This window comes from Sminthopsis crassicaudata, chromosome 6 (genome assembly GCF_048593235.1).
Source record: "Sminthopsis crassicaudata isolate SCR6 chromosome 6, ASM4859323v1, whole genome shotgun sequence".
NCBI lineage: Eukaryota > Metazoa > Chordata > Mammalia > Dasyuromorphia > Dasyuridae > Sminthopsis > Sminthopsis crassicaudata.
Window position 1 is genome coordinate 161,680,034 of NC_133622.1, and position 25,988 is coordinate 161,706,021.

Genomic DNA, 25,988 nt, shown 5'->3' on the forward strand with positions numbered 1-25,988 from the left:
GCTCAGGCAGCCTGAGCCGACACCCTTCTGGCAGAGGACATCCTGGTACTTTGAGCCAAATTGGCCGGAGGCTCCCGTGTATTTAAGGAAAAACTCTAGGGGTAAGGATGTAAGGCTGAGCCTCGGCAGGTGAGCTTACCCCCTGACCTGGAAGCCAGTGCTCTAGCTACTGAACCACTCTGCCAAAACCGTAGTACCTCAGAGAAACGGGATACCACAGAGCCATCAAAGAGGATAAAATAGGGGAACAGAAAGAGATTTGGGGAACGGTGATATGAGATCATGGAAAGTGAGGAGAATCAGAATAATGTACACATAGAATGAGAGTAGATTTTTTTTCCGCTTGCCTTTGTATCCCCTGCGTTTAGCATAATGCCTGATATAAATGTCTGTTGACTGATTGACAAGTAGTTGAAAAGACAATGTACAATTTAATATGGAAGAGAGTGAACAGAAAACAGAAGGAAATGGGGAGAGAATAACTAATAATCTCTTATCATGACTTCATTTGGAGTTATCTTGGCAAAGATACAAGAATGGCTTGCCATTTCCTTCTCCAGCTCATTTTACACGTGAACAAACCGAGGCAAACAGGTTAGGTGACTTGCCCAAGGTCATACAGCTCTTGTCTCAGGTGGGGTTCCATTTCAGGTCTTGCTGACTTCAAGCCAGGTCCTCTAATACTATCACCTAGCTCCACATATTGACTAAAGAAAATCATTTTAAAATATACTCTTTGTAGTTGTTAGTGAGTCTTGTCTTCTTGATCCTGTGTACCACACCATGCCAATACCATTTGTGGGGTTTTCTTGGCAAAGATATAGAGTGTTTGCATTTCCTTCTCCAAGTAGATTAAGGCTAACAGAGATTAAAAAGCTAGTAAGGATCTGAAGTCTGATTTCAATGTCAGGTAACAACAACAGCAACTTCTTCACTCCAGGCTCAGTGCTCCATCCACTGAGGCACCTAGGTGCTCAATCATATTCATGGGGACAGTAAAAAAGAGGAGTCCCAGACAAAAATTTCAGGCAGAAAAGCATCAGTGTAGTAGGTGAGGCAGAAAGGGGTTAATAGATTGAGAGGACGAATTAGGAGTCAGCTATGTGACTTGGCAGCCAAAAAAAGCTAATGGGTTAGAATTCCTCTCTTCCTTTGACAACACAGATCATTGCTGAGCTAAGTAAGCAGAACCAGGAAAACAATGCCAATGGCAAAAAAAAAAAAAAAAAAAAAAAAAAGACAAGAAAACAATTAAAACCAAATGACACAGCTGAGCTGCTCTCCAAGAGACTTTCAGAAAGCTCCTCCATTCCCCTTCTCCTCCTCCCCGAGCAATTAGTCAGTCCTTAATTCCCTCCCGTCTGACTCCCTGGAATCCACTTCCTTGGATTTATTTTGTGTTAATGAGAAACAGTCCAGAGAGTGGCTAGAAAGTCTCAGGAGGGAACTGGGCTGCCCAGAGAAGTGGGAGGGTCCTCCTTCACAGAGATCTTCAGGCAGAGGTTAGGCAACTACACATCAGGAACATTAAGGGATTTTGTAAAAATAGGAAACAGTTAAAGATCAAAGTTCTTTCCAACATTAAGCCTAAAATGGCATCTGTCACTTCCATCCATTGCTGACAGTTTTGTTCTCTGGAGTCAAGCAGATCAAATCTAATCCTTCCTATATATGACAGTGCTTTAAATATTTGGAAGCAACTATTTTAGGTTGTGAGATGACTTAGTGGATATAAGGCTGGATTTGAAATAACCTAACTACTAATTTAACCTCTTAGTTTCCTTATCTGTAAAATGGGGATAATAGCAGCTATGCTCCAGAATTGTTATGAGAATCAAATGAAGTTATACTTGTAAAGGCTTACAAGTATAACTATACACTCCTATAATAGCTGTATAAATGAGGTTATACTTGTAAAGGCTTAAATACTTATATATTTAACAAAATGCTTTTTTCTTACATTTCTTCTCTCCTGAAATTTGTCTTTGCAAAGTTAAACACCCCTAGTTCCTTCAACCAATGCCATGGATTTATGGCCCTTCACCAACCCCCTTAGCCTCCTCAGCATACTACTACAGTTTATCAACGTCCTTCTTAATCCATGATGCAGATAGAGGTCCATGTGAGATAGGAGTACAATGTGCTATCACTTCCTTATTCCCTTCTAATGCAGGCCCTGTTTGAATTAGTTTTTTTTTTTTTTTTTACTAAAGATTCATGTGAGTTTATACTCTCCTAAAAACCTAACATATATATTTTAAGTCAATCAAAAAACCTTTTGAAACTCCTACTATGTTCTAAGGACTGGAAATACAAAAAGAAGTAAAAGATAATCCCTTCCCTCAAGGAGTTTACAATCTAATGGGGAAGATAAACATGAAAACAAATGTTTACAAAGCAAACTATACATAGGATAAATAGTAAAAAAAAAAAAAAAAAAAAAAAATTAATAGAAGGAAAATATTAGAATTAAAATGTGGGGAAGGCTTCCAGTAAAAAGGTGGAATTTTAGTTGGGAATTAAAGGAAACCAGGAGATAGAGAGATGGAAGGAGACCATTCTTGGCATGGAAGAAAACCAAAGAAAATGCCCAGAGCTTCAAAATAAGAGTGTCTTGTTTCTGGAACACTAAGGAGACCAATATTATTGGACAAAAGAGCATATCAAGGACTAAGAACCCTGGAAATGTGAGAAGAGGCTGTTACAAAGCTCATTGAATGCGAGATGGAGAATTTTGTATTTGATCCTGGTGGGAATAGGGAGTCACTGGAGTTTATTATGTGGGGAGAAGGGTAAAATATTCTGAAACTCACTATAGGAAAATCTTTTTTTTGTGGTGGAATGGAGGATAGATTGGAGAGGGGAGAGATCTGAAGCAGCTATACCCACCAGCATACTATTACAATAGTCCAGGCATGAGGTGAAGAAGGATTGCATTAGAATGGTGGCAATGTCAGAGAGAAGGGGGCTTATTGAAAAGATGCTACAGAGGTAAAAGAGACAGGTTCTAATGATAGATTAGATATGAGGGATGAGATGGTAAGAAATCCAACAAGACTCCTAGGTTGTGAGCCTGAGGGACTAAGAGTATGCTGGTGCCCTGTGCAGTAATAGGGATGGGAAACGGAGTGATTTAGGGGGAAAGATAATAAATTATATTTTGGGCATATTAAATGCAAAATGTCTTCTGGATATCCAATTCAAGATGTCTGGAAGTCAGTTAGAAATGTAAGATTGGAAGTTAGCACAGAGTTTGATAGGATGGGTAGATCTGATAATCATCAATATAATATTAAAGTATAATAATTAAAATAAAATAATAATAATCTGTATTTAATATTAAATGAAATCACCAAGTGAAATAATATGGAGGGAGAGGATCCAGGAAAAACTCTGAGGGACACCTATAGTTAGAAAGCATGATCTGGGAGAGGAGCCAGAAAAAAAATAGATGAGAGGTCAGATATATAGGAGAAGAACCATGTGGGAGTAATTTTCTGAAAATTTAAATAGAAAAGCATATCAAAGGGGAGAAAGTGATCAACAAAGTCAAGAGTTATAGAAAGGTGAAGGGAAATGAAGATTGAGAAGAGGCCATTGGATATGACAACTAAAAGATCATTAATACTACGGGGGAGAGCATTTTTGGTGGAATAATAAGGCCAAAATTGGGTTGTAAGCATTTAAGGAGAGTGGGAGCAAAGTGGCAACATCTATTCTAGATTATTTATTTGTAAGCTTCCTTACAAAGAACAGAGATATAGGAAGATAGTTTCTGGAGATAGAAGGATCAGATGTTGGGGAAGACATAAGCTTGTTTATAGACAGTAGGGAATGTGCTATTAAATGGAGAGAATGAAAATAAGTGAAAAACTGGGAATGACAGAGGAAGTAATCTGTTAAAGGACATGGAGTAGAATGAAAACACTTGAACAAGCAGAGGGGTTAGCCTTGAAAATGTCAACCAGACCTAATCTGTGAGTGGCAAGAGGTGAATAAAGCAGACTAAGGACAGGAGAGTCAGGAATCAAACAGAAATTTAATTTCAAAGTGAGGGAAATGCTTGCATGCAGAAGTCCTGAGAAAAAAGGCTTCTTTATGGCTTGTGGCAGGAGTAGGTTTATACATGAAAACCAGAAAAAAGAGGAACCCAATAAGTCTTCAGGAAACAGTTTCCACTGTTGCCATTCTTGGGACAGGCATTTGTAGGTCTTTTGGGAACAGTCCCCAAATTGTCTCAAATTTTAATCATTCAGTGAGGCACAGAACCAGAGGTAGTATGGTGGGAACAGAAGATACAAAGCACATTTTGGTTCAGTTAGCATGTTAGGAGATTTAATTGATCGTGAAAATGGTATGTTGGCTTCAATACCAGCTCCTTTAGGATTCCAGGGGAAATAGAGATCAAAGCAATCCAAAAATTGTATGATTTTACCAGAGGATGAGATCATCCAGAGAATGAGTTCAAAGGATTGTTGTTTTGACACAGATTTCTTGCTGGGCTTTAGTACTAGAAAATAGGATGTTTCCTAATATCTTGACAGTAAGAATAAAGCGACTTCATCATGTGAGATGGGTTGAAGGAAAAGATAGAGAAAGAAAGCATCTGAATAATAGATGAAAAAGAAAGAAGAGGAAGATCATGGCAAATAATTTCAAATTTTTTCTATAGAACATAAATCCAGATTCTCTCCTGAGTCTCCACTCAGGACAGGGAACCATGAGAAGTTTGAGAAGGAATGAAAAGTATTGAAAGGACCATAGTGGAGAATGGGATAATGAGTTCATAAGGGAAGTATAGTAGAATTGTCTAGCAGTAGTGAGGGCTCAGTTGAGGTTGTGCAACAAACCTGAAGTGAACACAAAATGGTTGTATGATTTTTAAAAAATTTTTATTCGATAGAATATATGTAGGAGCAAAAGCAGCTCCTTTGGTGGGAGTGATCCAAGGATAGTTTGGATTGGGCAAAATTGGCTATATGATAAGGAGGCTAGGGATTTAAGAGAGGACAGTGAAGAGTTGAATTAGTTCACTAAGGATTAAAATGGGGAAAAGAGGAGAGGGTAGAAAGGGGAATTGGAGTTAAGGGATTGAAAGTCATGGTACAGATGAACAGTAGAGTTTTGTAAGAGAAGGCAGAGGGAAAAAATAAAAAAGCCAATAGATTATGATTGGATAAAGGTGGAGTCTATGAACATAGAAGAAGATAGTATATATGTGAAGTATGACAAGGTCATGGCATTGATTTTTGTGTGAGTCTTGGGTAGGGTAGAAGAGTAGCTCATGGGAGATGAGGAGGTTGAGGAACTGAGTAGGATATTTGAGAAAAGTTAATATGTATAATGAAGTCCTCTAAAATAAGGACAGGAATTGGGCAAGAGTGAAAAATTGTGAACCAGGTATTGAATTCAGTGAGCAAAGAAAGAAAAGTGAACTGGCGGTCAATAGATAACAGCTACCAGAATTTTGATGGTAGATTCTGACCAGGATTTGGTGGTAGACATGAATAGCATGAACTCAAAAGAAAGATTACTGAGATGAATGTTGGAGGGGCTGTGGGAAAACTGGGACACTGATGCATTGTTGGTGGAGTTGTGAAAGAATCCAACCATTCTGGAGAGTAATCTGGAATTATGCCCAAAAAGTTATCAAAATGTGCATACCCTTTGACCCAGCCATACTACTACTAGGCTTATATCCCAAGGAAATACTAAAGAAGGGAAAGGGACCTGTATGTGCCAAAATGTTTGTGGCAGTCCTTTTCATAGTGGCTAGAAACTGGAAGATGAATGGATGTCCGTCAACTGGAGAATGGTTGGGTAAATTATGGTATATGAATGTTATGGAATATTATTGTTCTGTAAGAAATGACCAACAGGAGAAATACAGAGAGGCTTAGAGAGACTTACATCAACTGATGCTGAGTGAAACGAGCAGAACCAGAAGATCATTATACACTTCAACAATGATACTGTATGAAGATGTATGCTGATGGAAATGGATATCTTCAACATAGAGAGGAGCTAATCCAATTCCAATTGATCAATGATGGACAGAATCAGCTACATCCAGAAAAGTAACACTGGGAAATGAGTGTAAACTGTTATTTTTACCTTCTGAATCCAATTCTTCCTGTGCAACAAAAAATTCGGTTCTACACACATATATTGTATCTAGAATATACTGTAATATATTTAACATGTATAAGACTGCCTGCTATCTGGGGGAGGGGGTTGGGGGAGGAAGGGAAAAAATCTGAATAGTAGTAAGTGCAAGGGATAATGTTGTAAAAAATTACCCATGCATATGTACTGTCAAAAAAAAAGTTATAATTATAAAATAAAATAAAAATTAAATAAAAAAAATAAAAAAAAGAAAGATTACTGAGAGATGAGAGTAGGAGAACATGGAAGTGGCAATGGAGAGCTAGAAGTACTCTAATTCCTCTGTTTTGACCAATGAACTGAGGAAAATGAGTGAAGGTGCAACTATTACTGGAAAGGATGACCAAGAAGGTCATATCATCAGGAGAATGCCAGCTTTCAGAAAAAGATAGTAGATAGAAGAGGTGAGAGAAAAAAGTTTTAAGATTAAATGTGTTGCCTATAGCACAGGTATTCCAGAGGCCGCAGGAGAAGGACTGGGTGGAATTCAGTAGAATCTTTGTGGGAAGATTGAGGAGAATGGAAATGAAGAATTTGGTGGTAGGTTGGGGAATGGAGTTTGGGTAATGATCTCCAGGAGTTCAAAGTTACTGAAGTGTGAAAGGTATGACCAGACATGAACAGAATTTTCATCATTGAGGGGAAAGAGTATTTCTTTTACCAGTAGAAGCCAGAGATATGGCTGGAGGCAAGTATAATGGTGGCGAGGATCTGAGCAGGACAGAGAGTTGTGGGAACCCTCTTCTGATCGGCACAAGTCCTTTGTAAATGAATTTACAAACCGGAAAAGTTAGGCTGGCAAAATAAGTTTATTGGTACTGGGAAATCAGCTTTTTTGCAAGGAGGCTGACTTCCTTAGTGGCAAGGTCCTAACAGAGAAGTAAAGGTCGAGCAGACAAGTCCTGGCAGAGAGAGAGAGATAAAGTTCCTAGCAGAGAAATCCCAACAGAGAGGTAAAGAGGGGTATAGTCCTGTTAGGGAAATAGATGAAAGAGATAAAGAGGAATTAATGCTGAAAAGAGAATGTCTTTTCAGTAGGCAGAGAGTCCTCCCAGGCAGCTATGCCAAGGGAAGTCCCTTGGCCTGGCATGATTTCTGCTTTGGCTTCTCTGCAAGGAGTTGAGCCTGGTTGCCCCTTTTTTATCATTGAAACTTTAGCTAGAGGCAGGGGCAGTTTGAGTTGAAATCAGAGATTTTCCAGAATTGAATAGAAATTTTCAGTTTGAATGAGTGTCCCTGGACTAATCTCCAACTCCTATTGAGCTGAAATCTAGATCAGCTTAGGTAGGCCTAAGTAGGAGTGGTCCTGGACTCAACTAGTACCACCAAGATAAACAGAAGGAAACCACTTATCTTGATTACCTGGGGTGGGTCTTTTTAGAGGGAAAGGTTCAAGGAAAATCTCTCCTTCAAGGAGTTTCTATCTCATGCTCCCCCCCTCCCCAAGTCAGTGAGAGAGAGAGAGAGAACAGAGACAGAGAGAAACAAAGAAAGACAGAGACTTAACTCTGCTGGCCTCAGTTTCCTCTTCTGTAAAATGAACTAAATAAGAAAATGACAACTCCAGTATCTTTGCCAAGTAAACCCCAAATAGTGATGATGAATGCTTTTGACCAACAAATTGGTCAGGTCCCTACACACCTAGAGCCATCTATTACTCATGGGGAAGTTAATCAAGCTTCTTGATGATCCATTATACAGTAATGATGGATAGTAAACAGATTCAGAGGAAAGGAACTCATCTAAATATTGCAAAAAGATTTATGGAAGTAAATACCTCAAAAATATTTTTTACTGGCAAAGATGAGTTTATATGTTATCATGCCCATGAGTTACAAAGATCTCAGTCCAATGGATCTCAGTTAACTGGAAATGTGAATTCAGATGATAAAGAAGAATCAAGTCCCATTTTAACCCAATACCAGTCATAGAGAGAAAACAGGGTACGGCTCTGGGGGATTCTTCAGTGAGCTCAATTATAATTATATGATAATAATAGTCAACAACAACCTAGAAATTAGAAACTCAGAATGTCAGAACTATTAAGCCAGTGGTTAGACCTACTTATGATGTGCCAAGTAAAACCAGAAAGGTGATTACTCACATAGCCAAACACAATGCTGCAATGGTAAACGTAATAATAAAATTACATTTTGACCTGTAATTTATAACCATTCATGTTGTTTTTGAAATACATGATTTTTAAGCTGTCTATAAAATATTGATACAAATGCCTTTATGTATTGATTTTTGCAGATAGATTATATTTTAGTAATGTGTACTAATGCTTTATCTTTTGCATATGTAAACATTTGAAAATGGTATATTCTATTGCTTATATATAATAGTATTTATACATAATCATTAAAAAGAATTCACTTTTTCTTCTATATGTTAGATCTTGATTTTTTTAAATGAAAAATTATTTTGTAATGATCAATTGCCAATGTATTGAGTACTTAACCTTTTTTTTAGTTAGAAAATATTTGCCTATTAGTCTTCTAGTCAAAGTTTTTAATTTTCGGAGGCTTACTCAATGAGTAGGGGAAGGGAGAGAGGAAGTGAAAGAACATGGAATTGAAAATAAAATACAATTGAGTGGTTATAGAAGGAAACATTTCAAAAATAAACTGGAAAAAAATAATTTGCAGAGGGCTGTAAATATTCACTAAAAGAAATTCCCTTGCAAATACAAATAGTTTAGTTGCGTAAAGAGATAGGAAAAGAACTTATATAAAGAATATTGACAAAAATCAATTTATGAAGAGTCTCTCAGATAAAATATTGAGGAGAGACACAGATAGGGAACTTCCTTTCAATTTCAGACTGCCTGTAGATTCTAGGAAAGTTACATAAGGAGAGTTGGGTTGATATCAGTATTTATTGGATGTGTACATGTTCCTGACAGTATGCCAAGTTCTGGGGATACAAACAAAAGTTAAAACACATAATCTTTCCGGAAGGAATCCTCATTCTAAGGGAGGAGTCAGTGCAAATTGGCTTGCCAAGGTCACTGAGCTATTAAAGGGGAAAGGGAAGAAGCTTTTGTGCTCAGCATTTTGTAAATTATCTCATTTGATCCTTAGGATCAGCCTTAGAAGGTGTTATTGCCATTCCCTTTTAACATCTGAGGAGACTGAAGCAAATGGGTTAAATGACATGTTCAAAGTCATTCAGCTAGGTAATCTCTTAAAGCCAGACTTGAACTCGTTTTACTGAATCCAGACTCAGTGTTCTATACACTGCTTCATCTTTATAACATAACACAAAACATAGTCAAATGTACATAATGGCAAAATAATTTAGAAAAACCTTTGGACCCATGGTTTTTCTTATCACTAAGCCCCATTTCCACCCCTTCCTTCCTTTTACTTTTTGTATCCATAATTGGGTGGGGTCATCATCTTCCCATCCCACGGGGGCCCTGACCAAGACCTTCTCCTTCCAGCTCTTGTCCCCAAGAACTTCTCCAGAAGAATGGGCACCATGGCTAGGTTCCCATTTCCTTCTGCTTTAAGGTCCTCCTTGAATCCCCCAGAACAGAACATCACAGTTGATAGGGGGATATTAACCAACTTCATCTCACAAAAAATGTTCCTGAACATCTCCCAATATAGAAACCCCATTCCCCATTCTTGACTTGATGGTTTTTTACACCTATCCACTTTTAGCCCTCTCTCCGATATAGCCAACCAAAAGTGCCCTCTGCAATGCTTGCTCCACGACTACCAAACTTCCTTTTGTTTTAAACCTTTCTTATTCTTTCTATCTTTTGGTCTTCATTGAGACATGGCTCCTTATTGATAGTACCATTTTCAACCTTACCCATTCCAGTACTGGTTACAATGACTTGCTGGTCATAATGGTGGGGGGTGGATTGGGTTGGAATACACTGTGAGAATAGAAATTAATAAAGGTAGTCTGTTGTTCAGTCATGTCCAACCCTTCCTGACCCCCCACTGGGATTTTTTGGACAAAAATACTTTCTCCATTGGATCTAGTGGGTCCATTTTGTGAGGCAATCAAGAGATTAAGTGATTAGCTCAATGTCACACAGAATGTCTGAGGCTGGATTTGAACTCAGCTCTTTCTGACTCCAGGGTCAGTGCTCTATCCACTGAACGATTAGCTGCTTCACAGTAGATGGAGGCTCAAAATTTCTGAGCTTTATCATTTTATTAACAGACATCACGAATCTGTTAACAAAGTTCTGCCAAATGATCCCAAGTGAAGGCTAACTAGATCTTTAAGCCTAAGCATATCTCTTCCTTTTGATTGACCTGATGGTACATCCTTTGGACCTCCTTTGTTTAAGGTAAAACAATCCCAACTGGCAGGCATTTTAATGAGGAGCTGGGATTAGGGCAGATTTTGTTATTCACTGGTTTCAATCCTGGTAAAGATACTGGGATGGTTTACTATTTCTTTCTCCAACTCATTTTACAGATGAGGAAACTGAGGCAAACAAGGTTAAGTGATTTGGCCAAGGTCATACAGCTAGCGGAAGTGACCTTTACTGAGGTAGATAATTTGAGGGTGGAGAATCAATTCACAATAGAATTGTGTCCAGAGTGGAGGTAAATTATAAGACAATAATTTGGCTTTTAAGGAAATTTCTACCAGAATGTAGTAGTAGAAGGGTGACATTAACAAGGTAAAGATATTGGAATGATTTGGTGTGGGAGAATATTAAACCTATGTTAGTTTGATTTAAGTATCAAAGTAGAATTATAATTATTTTCCATTTTATAGTCTTTCTTCCTCAATGCCACATCCTGACGCACCTTTATTAAACTACCTCTCTTCCTTAGGGATCTGGGCCATCATTTTTGCTTCAGTGAGTTTCAGTGTCTGGCTCATGGACTTTCTTCTCCCAATCTCTTGCTCACATACTAAGGAAAGTCACCATACATGACAATACTCTCTCAGACACCCAATTTCAAGTTCTTTAAAGTACTCAATGAGACAGCTAGGTAACTCATTTAATAAAATGTTGGTTGAGAAGACCTGATATCAAAATTCTTGGTGTTTGGATTTCTGCATTCAGGAAACTGACATTCATAAACTGTTAGCACTATTGTCTTTCTACTCAGGTTACTTACACCTTCGGAATCCAATACTTAACGTGCAACAAGAAAATTGGATTTACAGAAATATATTGTATCTAGGTTATACTGTAACACGTGTAAAATGTATGGGATTGCCTGTCATCTAGGGGAGGGAGTAGAGGGAAGGAGGGGATAATTTGGAAAAATGAATATTAAAAAAATTACTCATGCATATGTACTGTCAAAAAAATTATAAAAATTAAAAAAAAAAAAAAAAAAAAGGAAACTGACATTCGGTGGTAGAGGGTTGGATCCACAGTCAGGAAGACTGAATTTGAATGTAGCCTCCAGATACTTCCTAGCAGCGTGACACTGGGCTAGTCACTTAAGCCCTGTTTAACTTATTCCGGGGAGAAGTGGCAAACCACATCAATATCTTTCCCAAGAAAATCACATGGGATATATTGCATACTGTGGTCTGTGGGAGTGAAATATAACTGGACACACGATCTCTTAATTCCCTAAGACTTGCACCTCCACTCCAGCTTAGCTACACACAGAGATGCTCAAGCCCTTGGTCTCCCCTCTACCCATGTGTACAATATTCCAAATTCCTTTATCTGAAGATCTATCATTCCATCTTTCCCTCTGTGGTCCTCTTCGTCCTTAACCTCCAATCCCTCCCTTTCCAAATTCTTTTTCCTACTATGAACCCTGCAAAGCCTGTTCTCTCTTTCCCTCCCTATCTTAACTCCACTCTAATTCTTTCACCCCTTTGTCCTATAACCTTTTCAGGCTTTGTCAAGCGTCCAACCCTTGATTCTTCTCACCACAATTCCTACTTCTATGGAGCTAGATAAAGCTGGAGGAAATCATGAAACCTCGCGGACCGGGCAGATCACAAATTCCTTTTTTTGTTCTCCCAGAAGGCATGTTATTATCCATCTCAATACTTAATTTTTTTAAGGAAGTTTTTCCAGATCTCCTAATTGCTAATATCTTTATAGCTAATTATATCTCTACTGCTGCTAATAGTAACAATAATAATAATAGTGTTTATATTAAATTATTTTCCCCTGCAGGGCACAAGGTTGTCCTTGACGATAGTTCTATTCCCAGGGGAGTTTTTGGACAGGAATGGAGTCAGAGGGACAAACATCTGGAGGTTGTTTTTTTCTATCCTTCATTTTGTCAAAACGGTACGTGAAGGGGCGTCAACGTTAAAGATTTCTTTTTAAACAATTTAAATGCACAAAGGAAAAAGGGGAGGAGAGTGATGGCCCGCGCTCCAGGGCCCAGCATCGGAAGGGGGTGTGGCTTAGGATTTAGGGCCTCGGGTGTGGGGGATGCAGAGGTGGTCCCCAAGGAGGCCTACTGGATCATGACTGTTTTCATCATCATACCATACGGTAAAAAGGGACAAAATTAACATTTAAAAAAAACTCTGTGGGAGAATTCGGAATTTTTCAGAGTGAAAGGGTCCTGAGAGGATAAAGTTGGTAGCCTAGCCTCTATTTTACAGAGAACTGAGGCCCGGATTAGGGGGTTCGGCCGAGCGGACACACGTGAGAGCGACGGGATTCGAATCCAGGGCCCCTCTCAGTGGGTCTGCCGCCTCGTCAGGCCGGCACCTCGTCGGGGTGGAACAGTTGGTTGTGAGGCGCTCGAGGGTGCAGACCCAATCCCAGGAAGGGCAGAGCGCCACGTGCTACGAAAAGTCCGCGCGCTCCATCCGCCCTGGGGGCGGGGCATGTTGCAAGCCCCGCCCCCTGAGAGCGAACTGCAGTGCATTTATTGGCTCCCACTTTCCAGCCCGCCCTGGGCATCGCCTCGGCATTCGCGTAGCCCCGTTGCTCCGGGTTACGGCGGCGTGAGAGGCGCGCCATGAGGAGGATGGGCAAGCGGTTGAGAGCCCCTCCTCCGTCTCGTGCAGGCAAACGGTCGTCTAGGCGGGCTCAAGGACTGAATCTGGGGTCTTGCGCCGGGGCGCGCGCACGCGGGTCGGGGTGTGGGAGGGGCAGGGAGGGGGGGGAAGGCCGTAACCACCCGTCCTCGTTACCAACGAGGAGCCTCCATCGCCGGGGTTGGGGGAAGGAGAACGGGGAACATCCCCACCCCCCACTGTTGAGTTGCTCCAGGTGCGGCCGCCAAGCCCTCCTGAGTTCCCCCGGTGATGCTGCAGGTCTCCTGGGATGGGGTGGATTTTTTCAGGTAAAACAGAGGAAACGCCGGGACGGGTACGGGCGGGATGGTGGCCTGGTGCGAGAGGGCGGCCATTGAGGCCAGGGCGGGGGAGGGACCTCGTCAGGCTGGGGGCCGCCCCCAGCGCCTCCGGCCGCCTGAGCAGAGAGGGAGTTGTGGGAACCTGCTCCCGTAGTTCAGGGCTGCAGTAAGCGCTCTGCGGTGTGCAACGCAGACAGGTAGGAGGGGACGAAGGTCGGCCTTCTTGCGCTCCCCTCCCCCCATGGAATGCAAAGCCCTTTCTGCGCATGTGTCACGGTGGGCGGAGACTCGACCTGACCCAGGGGATAGACCACCTCGCCTCCCACGAAGTGCTGGTGGCTTACGGATAAAATCAAAATATCCATTGGCTTCATGGTAGGGATTTCTCGTCCCAACCACCCCCTTCCCCCGTGTCCGCAGGGTCTTGTTGTCGAAGTCATTAACCTCTGAGATTGATCCTTTCTATTAAAAAAGAAATCTTTACTAGAAACTCGTTTTCTATCCCTCTTCCCACCGCATGTGTAGTCAGAGTAAGCCGGCTTTACGACTGCTGGAAGGGACCACATCCCAGCGTCTCATAGGGTTAGTTCTGGAATGGTTCTTGTTCTCAGTCCCCGCCTGACGGCTCCCAGTCAGTGAGTGGGCCGTCCCTTCCCAGGCCTAAGCTATGGTTTGGAGGCTGGGGGGATGCATTCACATTCATTACAGCGTGAGCCTCTGAGTACGGGCTGCCTGAATCTCCTGGATTCTGACACGGACAACTTCACTGCTCCATTGTCTTGAAGCAATTTTTTTTTTTTTTAATCAGCTTGTAAATAAGGACCAGCTTCTTCATCTAGCGGGGTTCTCAAATTACGCCCCCCCCCTCCGGGTTATGGCAAATGGGCTGAGGGGCGGAGACAGAGTGTGAGCTTTTGTGAGGGACAGTGAGCTGACCCCCTATTTAAAAAGTTTGAGGATCACTGTATTCTAGAGTTTACTTCATTAGTGAAATCGCAAGTCCTTAACTTTCCTGCCTCTCATTATTCAGAAGAGAACTGATGTAAAAGTTCTGTTTTGAGGCTTGGATAGATCTCATAATTTGGGCACCTTTTTCTCCTAAAAAAGGGGAGAAAACTTTCGGGCCTCAGTTTTCATTGAATTGTATTAAGACTTTTTTCCCCTCTAATCTGCACACGTTGTATGGGGTGTCTCAAAAGACTTCTGAAACAACTCAATATTGTATATTCTCTTAATTGGGGATGTAAATAAACTCTTTGAGAACTTTCTGCAGTCATATGCTTAATTCTTAGTAAAGGGTCTTGCCACTGGATTCAAATAACTCTGGAGGAGAGATCAAGGGTGACAACTTTGCAGAGTTTTGCCTCATTCAGATCCAATTCACTGGCACGTGAATGCACATTGCTTATGTCATGGGTCCTCTGAGAGTGAAGGATGAACAACAACAACATCCCGTATAGAGCCTTGCACATGGAAGGCATTCAAGAGATTTGAATTGCTTCTCTTGGCTCCATTAGTAGCTTCTTAATGTCAAGAAATCAAGAAGGTGGTTTAAGTCTAAAAGAAGAAATCATTTCTAAAAAATGGCAGTGAGAGTGGTGTGCATTCAAAGTATGGGAGCTGACTTGTGTAATGTCCAGATGTGACAGTTGGAAGATCACATTTAGGTAATCATTGTTCTTGAATTTGAAGATCAGATGGGAAGCAGATTGTTTAGGATTTTAACAGTATGAGTTTGTGTTTTTTAGGAAATGAGGCACAGAAGATTTTTGACCAAAGTCCAAGATGACAAATGTGACTTTTGCTTTAGGAAGAGCAAGGCCATTGAATATTATTGCTACCTGACTGACCCACCCCCTTTTTCTTATTTCTAAGAAGTATTAGATCACAATTTTTAAACCCACTTAAAAACTTGTTAAGTAGAACCTGTTTTAAACCATTTGTGCAAGTTTTGGTTGCTCCCAGTCTAGGTCACCCTTAGGAAATTTCAGCTTAGATTCCATTCCTTCCAAGGAAAAGCTCTCTGTAGACTTATATTTTGAAATGGCCTTTGTTCTACAGGCCTGGAAGTCCTGACAGAAATTTTTGAAAAGGTCTGTTGGTGAATGGAAAAAGATTAGCTACTTAGAAGAAAATTAGTTTTGCATATGAAGGCTTGTTTGTTTCACATATCCCCTGTATTGTAACATCTTGTAAATATTAGTAATTCTGATATATTGTATACTTTTTTGTTTCACATCCAAATTTCTGTATTGACATTAATGTCTCAAACTCCTGTAACTATTTAGCAGATCTGATTTATATGCTGCAGAAAATCCAGTCCTGTTGAACATGTTTTTGTCCTTCATTTTGAAGAGGATCAGTAACATCATTAGGGTGAGGTCTTGACTCTTGAGTAGATTGAATTTAAGTGTAGCAGAGTTGCACAAAGTTTTCAGCCTCACCTTCTCTTACAGAGTCATCAGTCTAATTGCAAGACAAAAGTCAGGACAGCTGGTGATGGCCTCGAACACAATTGGATGTCCTTGGCATTTTTTGATGTTTGACCAAGTTCTAAGACCTCCATAGTGCCTGCTTCAGCTGCCTTCATGGCCATTATAACAAATTGTTTTCATCCCCTCATTCCACTGGTTGAAGTGTTCACATGCTTGGGATAGACTTCCCCCTAACTCAGTGATGGGTTTGAGACCTGATGGTCACCCTCAGCCTGATTTAACCCTTCTGCTGAGATGGTTTTTCCAGAGTGTGACTGCTGTGCATGCTACCACTTATTGGAGCCACAGGTGAGAGGGTGACACCAAAGGTGGATGAGTAACCCTGAAAAGAGCTTGGGAGGCCCTCATCCCAAACTACTAGTCCTCCCTGAACACCCCATACACATCATACAAACAAGTGGCAGCTAGGTGGTGTAGTGGGTAGAGCGCCACTCCTGGAGTCTGGAAGAATCATTATCTTGGAGTCCAAATCTGACCTCAACATTTACTATCTGTGTGACCTTGGGCAAGTTATTTAACTCTATTTGCCTTAGTTTCCTCATCTATAAAATAAGTTGGAGAAGGAAATTGTAAACCACTGTTTGCCAGGAAAACTCTTAAAAAGGACCATGAAGAATTGGATATGACTGAAAAACAATAACAACCAAGTCACAGGTTCCCTTCTTAGTCCACCTAGGATCTCTGACCAGGAACTGGGTCACAAGTGATAGATCTGCTTGTTGGTCTCCTTTCCTGAGTCTTGCAGGGATTTCTTAGGACTTCTACCTTTCAATCTCATTTCAGTCTCATTGTTGAAAAGTTTTGTGTATTGCCAGTCTGGCCAGCCTTCAGCATGGATAAACTTATCCTGATTTGGGTTTTCTGGTTCACAATGTCTTACTGTTGAACATGTACATCTTGTGCAAAGCCATTTGTTAACATCTTTGAATTTTCAGATTCCTGTAGGTCAGAGCTATGAAAAGATCACAGTTCCTAAGGTAGCAAGGATCTCATAGACCATTCACTCTTGCTTAAACACAGTCCTTTTGTGAATGGTAATCCTTTTTTGAAGACCTCTAGTGAGAGAACACTGTTTCCTGTGGCAGCCTGCTCCTGACAGCAAAGCTCAATCTGCCTCTCTGTAACTTGTACACATGAATCTCACCTTTGGGTAGAATCTGAAAGAAATCAACTGACTCTGCCTTCCCCTTGCTTGTTATTCAGATCATTTAAGACAATGACTGTATCCCATCTGGGGTTTCTCTTTGCTGAACATCTTTTCCTTCATCTCCTCACAGGGTATGATCTTGGGATACTTGCTTTTCTCTGGACATTCTACAAATTGTCAACATCCAGGAGGTTCCCAACTCTGAACATAGTTTTCTAGAGATAGTTTAACCTGGGCAGGAGAGGTAAATCAAGGTGATCACCTCTAATCCTGAACCCTATGCCTGCCTTAGTGCAATTTAAAATGGAATCTAGTTTTTGTCTGCTGTATCACATTGTCTACTCATTAAATTTGTACTCCTCCATACCTTGCATTTGTGAAGTTGAGTTTTTTGAACACATTTATGTACATTATCATTAGTACTATTATAATTGCTCTTTGAATAATACTTAAAGAACTTGGTAATTCTTTAAGTACTATTCAAAGATCAAGTATTCTATATTATTTCATTTGATCCTCACAATAATGAGGATGGCTATTTTATACCCATTTTTCAGATAAATAGGACTCAATGACTTCCCAGGATCATATAGTTGGTGTCTGAAATGAGATTTAAATTTACTGCTTTGAAGCTCTGTGCTCCATCCAGTTAGTAATACATGAAGCTGAGTGTTAAATCTGGTGAGATCTTTTGAATCCTGACTCTAGTTCAGTATTCTAATTTATACTTCATATCTTGATGTTGTTTATATACTAGAAAAAAATGCCATTTATTCTTTGATTTAAGACTATTGGAATAGGAAGAACCTAAAAGCACTGAGCTTGGAGTCAGAAAGACCTCCTCCTACTAATCTGGCCCCATACTAATTATGTGACTCTGGGCAAGTCCCTTCTTTTTGCCTTAATGCATAGGAGAAGGAATGATAAACCACTCCAGTATCTTGCTGAGAAAAACCTAGGAATGGTATGGTCCATGGGATCATGAAGAGATGGACATGACTCAACAACAGTATTAGAAATGTTTATTAGCCTAGGTCCAAGTCCAAGTTTATGGAGCACTCTACTGGTGACCTTTTACCTTGTCTTTGACATCATACCCTTTACATTAAATTGGCCATTAAGCTGTTCTCCCTGTGCCTAACTGGGTTATTAACTAACAGAATATATGCTCTTGCCACAGAGAAAATTTTGAGCACCAGCTCCCATTAATATGTATATTTACAAATTATACTGCTGTCCTAATATATACATTAAGAATATATAAAAATTTAAAAAAATATAATAAAAATGAAATCTTTTTGAAATAAATTTTATTTTATGAAAGATAGAAAACCTCTTGAAAGATAGAAAATCCCTAGTTATTCTCATTGAAATATAACTACTTTTTTTTTTAGAGCAATGTAATTGAATGTTTTAATTATTTTTGAAAGTCTTTGTTTACCACTCTGGAGTGTAGTAGTTTAGAAGTCTAGTTTTAAATTTTTTATAAATCGATTCTTGATTTTAATGGCTGTCATAGCATAAAATAAAAATTTGAGATTTAAGTTTTAATTGGAAGAAATATCATTGGAGATTCTTAAGTCATATCAAATTTTCAATCTCTTCTACCAATGGTGCAAATATTTTTGGTCAGATTTGGCAAGTACATTTTCAACTTCCCTGATGTCAGTAAATTGCTCTTATAAGTTAATTCAGGATCTGTTACATTTAGGTTTTTAATAAATGAATTCTTAATCCACTGAAACTCATTTGGACAATTTTTAAATAGCAAATCCCTTCCACTCAAATGATTCTTTTGTTAAGCAGAGAAAACAAGAAAATAAAAGTCAAACACACGTACTACATAGAATAAAATGAATTTGAGAATGGAATATCCTTAGTTCATTCATACAAAGGAAGAGTTCTGGAATAGCTGCAGTCACTACTTTGCATTTGAAGAAAGGGATGTGGATGCATGCTCATCACCCATCTTAGATAAGATAAATACTCCTGGAAACAAGAATAGTTAATAAAATTATAATAAAGTAGCACAAAGATGCCCTAGTATGGGCTTAGGACTTGGACCTGCATTTCACTTTATTGCTCTGTTACTTAGGCTAGGCCCTTAATAATCCAGTGTCTGTTGCTTCACCTGTGGCATGGGAATGATAATACTTAAGAGTTGTGGAAATATGAGAAGATAAATATATTTTGAAACTTATTTGATGATCCAGCAAATAAATGTGAGAAAAATTTGTCATTATTGGAATTGAATCTTTTCAGTATTGATTGGACCCATTTTCAAATTAATACTCATGACAATGAAAAAAATATTGATGATGATGTCTAAAAGATTTACTTTATTTTTACAGGTGTTACTAGAATAAGTGAAAATAATCTCCAAGAATTAAGGTATTATTACTGTTCTATAATTATCTCTCACTGTAAATATACTTGTCTTATAGAATTTTGAAATTATATAATTGTAAGAATTAATTTTTATTAAGCAAGAAGTTATTTTGTAGAATTTGTCAGCATCATCTGTTTCTAAAATGTTCCAGCTCCAATTCTACTTGACTTTCTTATTCCAATGAGTCTAGAATTTTATCAGTCTGTGTATTCACTTGAATGACCCAGATCACCACCCATCCTATATGTGAATCTTATCCCTAGCTTCTTGAAGATGGGCCTCATTCTAAGGGTCTTTTTTGCATTTTGTTGATATTGTATGAAAAAAAAAGTCACAAATAGCCAAGCCCCCACATTGCTGTTGCTCTCTGGCAATCTTTGTTTTTCTTTATCCTTATCCTCATCCTTTATCCTTAACAGCTATGAGAGTGTCCTGAGGGCCCTCACGAATGGTTCCAAAAACCTCTTCCCTTTCCATTCTTGGGTCTGGGAATGGACCACACTGCCATTCCTGGAAAGTACATGTCAGTTACATTATGTCACCATCCCTGTGGTATTCCTGATTATAAAACCCCTCCCTGCCCACCACTATCTTCCCCTATTAGAATGTAGTCTTCTTGGGGGCAGCTAGGTGGCGCAGTGGATAGAGCACCAGCCTTGAATTCAGGAGGACCATCAATAAATCCTTCTTAGGAACTCTAGGGTGCTAGAGTTAAAAAAAAAAAAAGAGACAATACCAGCCCTCATACAGTTTATACAGGTTATATTTTATGGAGGAGACAGTGTATGCCCATAAAAGTATATATGAATGAATACAAGGCAATTTGGGGGAAGATACTTTCACTTGGGGGATTGGCAAAGTCTTAAAAGGAAGTGGTCTTTTAGTTGAATTCTGAAGGAAATTCAGGATTTTAAGAGGCAGAGGAGAAGGGGGAGAGCACTTCAAGCTATGGTGACAACCTGGGATGTTATACCTGAAGAACAGCAAGAAGGTAAATTTGTTCCAAAGAAACTGTGAAGGGAAGGAATGCATGACAAGGTAGTTTGGAACCAGACTGTAAAAGATTTTAGATACAAAACAAGAATTTTTGATCTTTTCAGAGAGCCACTGGATCTTGGAGAAGACCAATGGAGTTTTTGAGCAAAGAAGAGTCACAGGTTGATGTTTTGGTACCTATGGAGGATGGATTGACTAGGAGGGAGTCCTGAGGCAGAGAGGCTAATTAATCCAGATGAGAAGAGATATACTGCCTGAATTCTGATCACATGACTAGTCAGAAGGGGACTATATGGGACCTTTTGAATTTATATTTGTATTTAATGGGTCGGCATGATCAAAGAATTAATTGTCCAGTGGCCAATTTAGTAATGAAAAGCCTATCTGTACTTTATTAGTTTTATCTTCAGAGAACAGACTCTTTTGCCAAAATCTGTACTCTAGGCCTTTGAGTAGCTGTGATCACTTCATAGCATTATGAAGCATTAGATAAAAACTATTACTGGAACAAGCAGTCTATTCAGCTTTTTGGATACAAATTATCTTCTAGCCCACAATTACCTAGCAGCTTCCTTACAATCCTTGCCTTTTCAGTATAGCCTATAAATCAGAATTCAGCTGATGTTATTATGTACATATACACATACTTTTGGGGCTCACTTGTGACTTCCCTTACACTTAACCCAGAGGTCCAGTTGTTGGTCAAGGTCAAGTTGTTAGGCTTTGTCTTGTGGCATCAGCTTTCTAACACTACATCTCATTAGCACCCACTGGAAGTGTGCGTTCCATGAATAATCATTCAGTAGACAACAAGTACAAAATATTTACTCCGATGATGCAATAGTGGTTACAAAACATCCTGTAAATTTGGGGCACCCTCTTAACTTTTGACATATACAGGATACCTTCCAAAATGTTTGATGAAATATGTTTCTGCCCTCTTCTTTAGGTCACTGCCATCTTCCCAAATTATTACCTCTCTATCCTATCATCTGTTGTAATAAAGAGGTAGCAGAGCCAAACTGGATTTGCAGTATTCTGACCTGAGTCCTAGTCAGGTCCAGATCTGACACGTGTTAGTTTTGTGACATTGTGCTAGTGACTCAGCCTCAGAATCTGAGTTTTTAATCTAAAATAATATAAATTATCTCATGGGAGTTGTGCTAATTTTTGTATAAATATGAATTGCTATTGCCAATTTCCATTGAGTGGAATTAAATGAATAAAATTTTGCAGAATTCTTATTTTCATAGCAAAGCAAATTTACCTTGGGATGAAATTGTTCTTCTTAAACTGCAAGCCTTCCCCATTTTTCCTACCCTCTTCAGATTCAGTTCCAACTCTTTAGATTGCTGATGGCTTCTATTTCAGTTAACTCCCTTCAATGAATTCAAAGACTAGTTTAAAAGAAAGGAACCTAAGTGAATTAGGACTTGTTTTGTAGGAGATTGCCAGGCTTTGATCTTGTCTATTTTACTCCTGCATTGGTCTCAATCCTGTTGGCTATAGTGGTACATGGAACCATAATGATTCTTGGGTTTCCTGGATGCCTAAACCTGAAGATCATGTATAGATTTAAAGCCAGGAGGGCCCTGATAAGAGTTCAATTTTCTCACATAATAAAAAAAAATTAGGCCATAGTTAAATAACTATGAAGAACTCACAGGTAGTAAAGGGCAGATCTGGGATGTGACTCCAAATCTGTTGCTTTCCCCTTTATACCATAAGTATCTCAAAGCACCTAATTTGATGAAAAATTCAGATTAGTTTTGTATGCTGTGATACAGTATGTTACTCTTATTTAATTGAAAACTTCTCTTCCATTAGAATACTGAAGTTGCCTAGCAATGTTGGCAAACATACCATTTAGAATTCTTAATGTAATATCTCTCTGCTTACTGTTTATTTCCCAAAATGATAACTCTAAACATATTAAGGTAGAACTTGTTGAATTTAAGTTTTGACAGATTATATATACTTCAGTGGACAAAAGCAAAAAGTGGTGAGTGAAATAAAGGCAAATTCTTCAGTAACAATATCTATAGTTGATAGGTTGCCTAGTTAAATCACATTAAAAAAATTGGTTTGAGATCCTCATAACAAGTAACTTGATTTTTAATTTAATCTTAGCTCCTCTGTATAATGCATTTTAGGTGCTTGAATTCTCAGCTTCTCTGTGGCTGAAAATTTGATGACTAACTGTAGATTTTGATTGAGTGTTCAAGATAAGTTCCCTAAGGTTAAATTGTTTGGAAGGAATACTTTTAGCATGTTCTTATTTTGTCAAAGCCCAAAGCTTATCTGATCTATGTGTCCAAACTAGCTTATCTTTTGTAAATAGGTTTTCTTCTGTAAGTAAAACTTTAAATGTTTATAAGTGTGATTATGCATGGAAAGCCAATTTTCTGTTCATGTCTAAACTTGTTGAGTTAGGGGATATTTTAGGCAAAGGCAAGTTTTTTTTTTTGTTTGTTTGTTTGTTTTTTGGTCTATGTGCTTGGTTTTTTGTTTTTGTTTTTTTGTTTCTGGTCTAAATTAGTCATGTAATTGCCAAAGTTCTTCCCTTTTCCAATTAAAAGTAGGTTGAAATAAGTGTGCTTTCATATGCACTTATTGTTAAAATTCTGAATGTTGCTTCTAGTTTGGATCCCTGCCTATCTGTTTTTAAGGTACCCTGACCTTTTGGTTATCTTATAAGTATTGGTTTAATTTAAATAACTTTTTAGTTAACTTTATTAATTCCTGTTTTGCCGATCTTGACTTTGTTATTAGCTTTTCTTTTAATGTTTGGAAATATGACCTTTTAATAGATAGAGAGCTAGGAAAGAGAAGTATGCATTGCCCAGAAGAATTAGTGATAGTTACTTGTTAATTGTAGTAAGTAATCAGATCATAGAGCACTAGTACTCCCTGTTGAGTGTCATTTTGGATAAAAGACATCATTAAGGCTGCTAAAAAATGTCCATCTTGAATAAGAATTTTATTTTCTTGATACCCAAGTGCTAATAGCATACAAATATTATTAATAACAATTGAATTTAGCACAATAAAATAATTTAAAATCTGAAGAAAGGTCTATTCCTTTGGCTTTATTAGATTAGAGCTAAAAAGGCAAACTCAAAAGACACTCCAACTCCAGGAAGAGCTTTTATCAGCATGGAAGCAAAAGGGCATGAAGCAAATCAGGAAGATGCTTCATTGAGCAGCATCAGATCAAGTGGAAGTAAGTAACCTGTATCACTAAAAACAATATTAAAAATTATGCAGGGGTCAAAACGCAATTTCCATTTAAGTTAAACAGCATGGTTATATTACTGGGATAAGCTATAGACATATGCTGATCGTTTTGTCTAATAGTGATTGTTTTCTAAAGAAAAAACAGCATTTCAGATCCCATAACAGTTTGTAAAGTATTTTTCTTACCCTTTGTTGAATTTTAAATTGTTTTATTTATCTTTATGTTTTAAAACTCAAGCAGTAAACATTTAAGTGCCAATCATGTTCTAGGCACTATGCTAAGCACTGGGGTTATAAATAAAGAGGAAAATGTAGTCCCTGCCCTGAAGAGCTCACAGTGTAAAGGGAGATAGAATAAGCAAAAATGTGCAAACATGCTACATACAGGATATATTGGAAATAATCAAAAGAGGGAAAGCATTAGAGGTAAGAGAGATTGGAAAAGCTGCCTTATAGATGATGGGATTTTACCTGGGAGTTCAATTGAAGAAAGTCAGGGAATCCAGGAGGTAGAGATGAGGAGAGAAAAAATTTCAGGCATGGTGGACAGCAGAGAAAATGCCTGTAGTCAAGAGACGGAGGGTCTTGTGAGAGGAAAGCCAGTGTTGCTGAACCAGAATGTACATGGAGTTGAATAAGATACAAGAAGACTGAAATGATAGAAGAGAGCCCAGTTATGAAAGGCTTTGAATATCAAAAAAAAGAATTCATATTTGATCCTGAAGGTGACTAGGAGTCAATGAAGTTTTTTGAGTCAGGGTGCTGGTGACACATTCAGATTTGTACTTGAGAAAGATCATTTTAACACTAGAGCAAAGTAGGGACCACAGTGGGGAGGAATAAAATGAGATCACCCAGCAGGCTTTTGTAATGATACCAGCATGACATAAGTGCTTGTATCAGGGTGGTGACACTCACAGGAGAAGAAAGGAGGATATTGGAGAGATGTTAAAAGGTAAACTTAAGAGGCCTTGGCAGCAGATTGGATAAATAAGCTTTGGGAAAGAATGAGGACTTGAGAATAACAGGTTGCAAACCAGAAGTACTTGGGAGGATGGTTGTGCCCTTGATAGTAATAGAGAAGATAAGGAATGGGGAGAAGGTTTAGAGAGAGAGAAAATGAATTCATTTTTGGATTTGCTGAGTTTAAGATACCATTAGGACGTCCAGTTTAAATTGTCCAAAAGACAGGTAGAAATGTGGTACTGGAGATCAGTAGAAAGGTAAGGGTTGACTGAGTAGATTTGAGATTCCTCAAGCATAGAGATAATTGAATCATTGGAGTTAGGGAGATTACCAAATAAAATAATGTATAGAGGGAGAAGAGAAGAGAATCCAGGACAGAACCAGGACAGTTTGTGGGTATGATATGGGTGAAGATTCATTCAGCAAAGAAAGACTAAGGAGTAGTTACGAAGTAAAGAGGCAATTGAGAGAGAGCAACATCTTAAAAACCTAGAGAAAAGAGAATGTCTTGGAGAAGGAAGGTTTGGAGTCCTAAATTCCTTCTAAACTGAAAACGAGTAAACTAGGATGGTCAAAATGACAGTGAAAGATTTAAGGTTGCAAAGAAGTTAATGTTATTTACTTTGGATGAGTAGAAATCTTTAGGTAATAAAAAAGTTGACTAAAAAAATGAAAGATGAAAACTTGGAAAAATATATCTTGACTTTTTACAAAGGTAAGGGAAAAATTATCTAATTTTCCCTATCACTATCTCATTACCATTATGTTGGAAAATACTGATTTCTTACTAAATGGTGGGGGGGGGGCTTTTTTTTGTAGGATGTTTAATTCATTGATATTTAAGTTTATGCTTGTTAGTTTTGCATTCTGCTCCATTTATTTCTCTTATAGAATACCTACAATTAGTTTTGTATGCTCAAGTTTGATTGGAGTTTTTTATGTAGCATTTTCCCCTCCCATTTACCTGCCATTTCAAACCAAGTACTTTATATTTAAATAGTACTACAGTGCCATAGATTTAGAACTTGAAGGGACCTTAGGAGACCATTGGGTCTGTTTCTTTATAGATGAAGAATTTCTCTTTTTTTTTTCTTTGATTCTTTGATTTTTCCTGTCCCTTACCAGAAAAGAGTATAACAATCCTTAACCTCAACCCATGCCCTTGTCCAACATCCTAACCTGAGTAATATCTTCTTATGATATCCTTTTCCGATAAGTATTTATTTACTTTTCCCTCTTCTATTTATTTCCTCATCTCATCTATTCTGAATTCTGTTTTCCTGTTCATGGGCTATATGTTTACATGTTCCTTTTTTTCTGTC

The 25,988-nt window shown here is 38.6% G+C and overlaps 1 protein-coding gene across 13 annotated transcripts in view; it reads left to right on the plus strand.

Annotated features, from left to right (window-relative positions):
• Positions 1-13,183: 13,183 nt before the first annotated feature.
• The window catches only part of CCDC158 (coiled-coil domain containing 158), a 121,240-nt gene continuing 108,435 nt past the window's right edge, over positions 13,184-25,988 (plus strand). For 6 of the 13 annotated variants that reach the window (XM_074274367.1, XM_074274376.1, XM_074274370.1 and 3 more), the window contains exons 1-4: positions 13,209-13,424; positions 19,430-19,469; positions 20,568-20,624; positions 23,560-23,686. In XM_074274367.1, coding sequence (XP_074130468.1) covers positions 20,595-20,624; positions 23,560-23,686 — 157 coding nt within the window. In that variant the 5' untranslated portion in view covers positions 13,209-13,424; positions 19,430-19,469; positions 20,568-20,594. Of the gene's footprint in view, positions 13,425-13,758; positions 13,812-19,429; positions 19,470-20,567; positions 20,625-22,392; positions 22,466-23,559; positions 23,687-25,988 lie in introns of those variants that run through there. The other 7 variants (XM_074274381.1, XM_074274380.1, XM_074274375.1 and 4 more) reach the window with 6 other exon arrangements.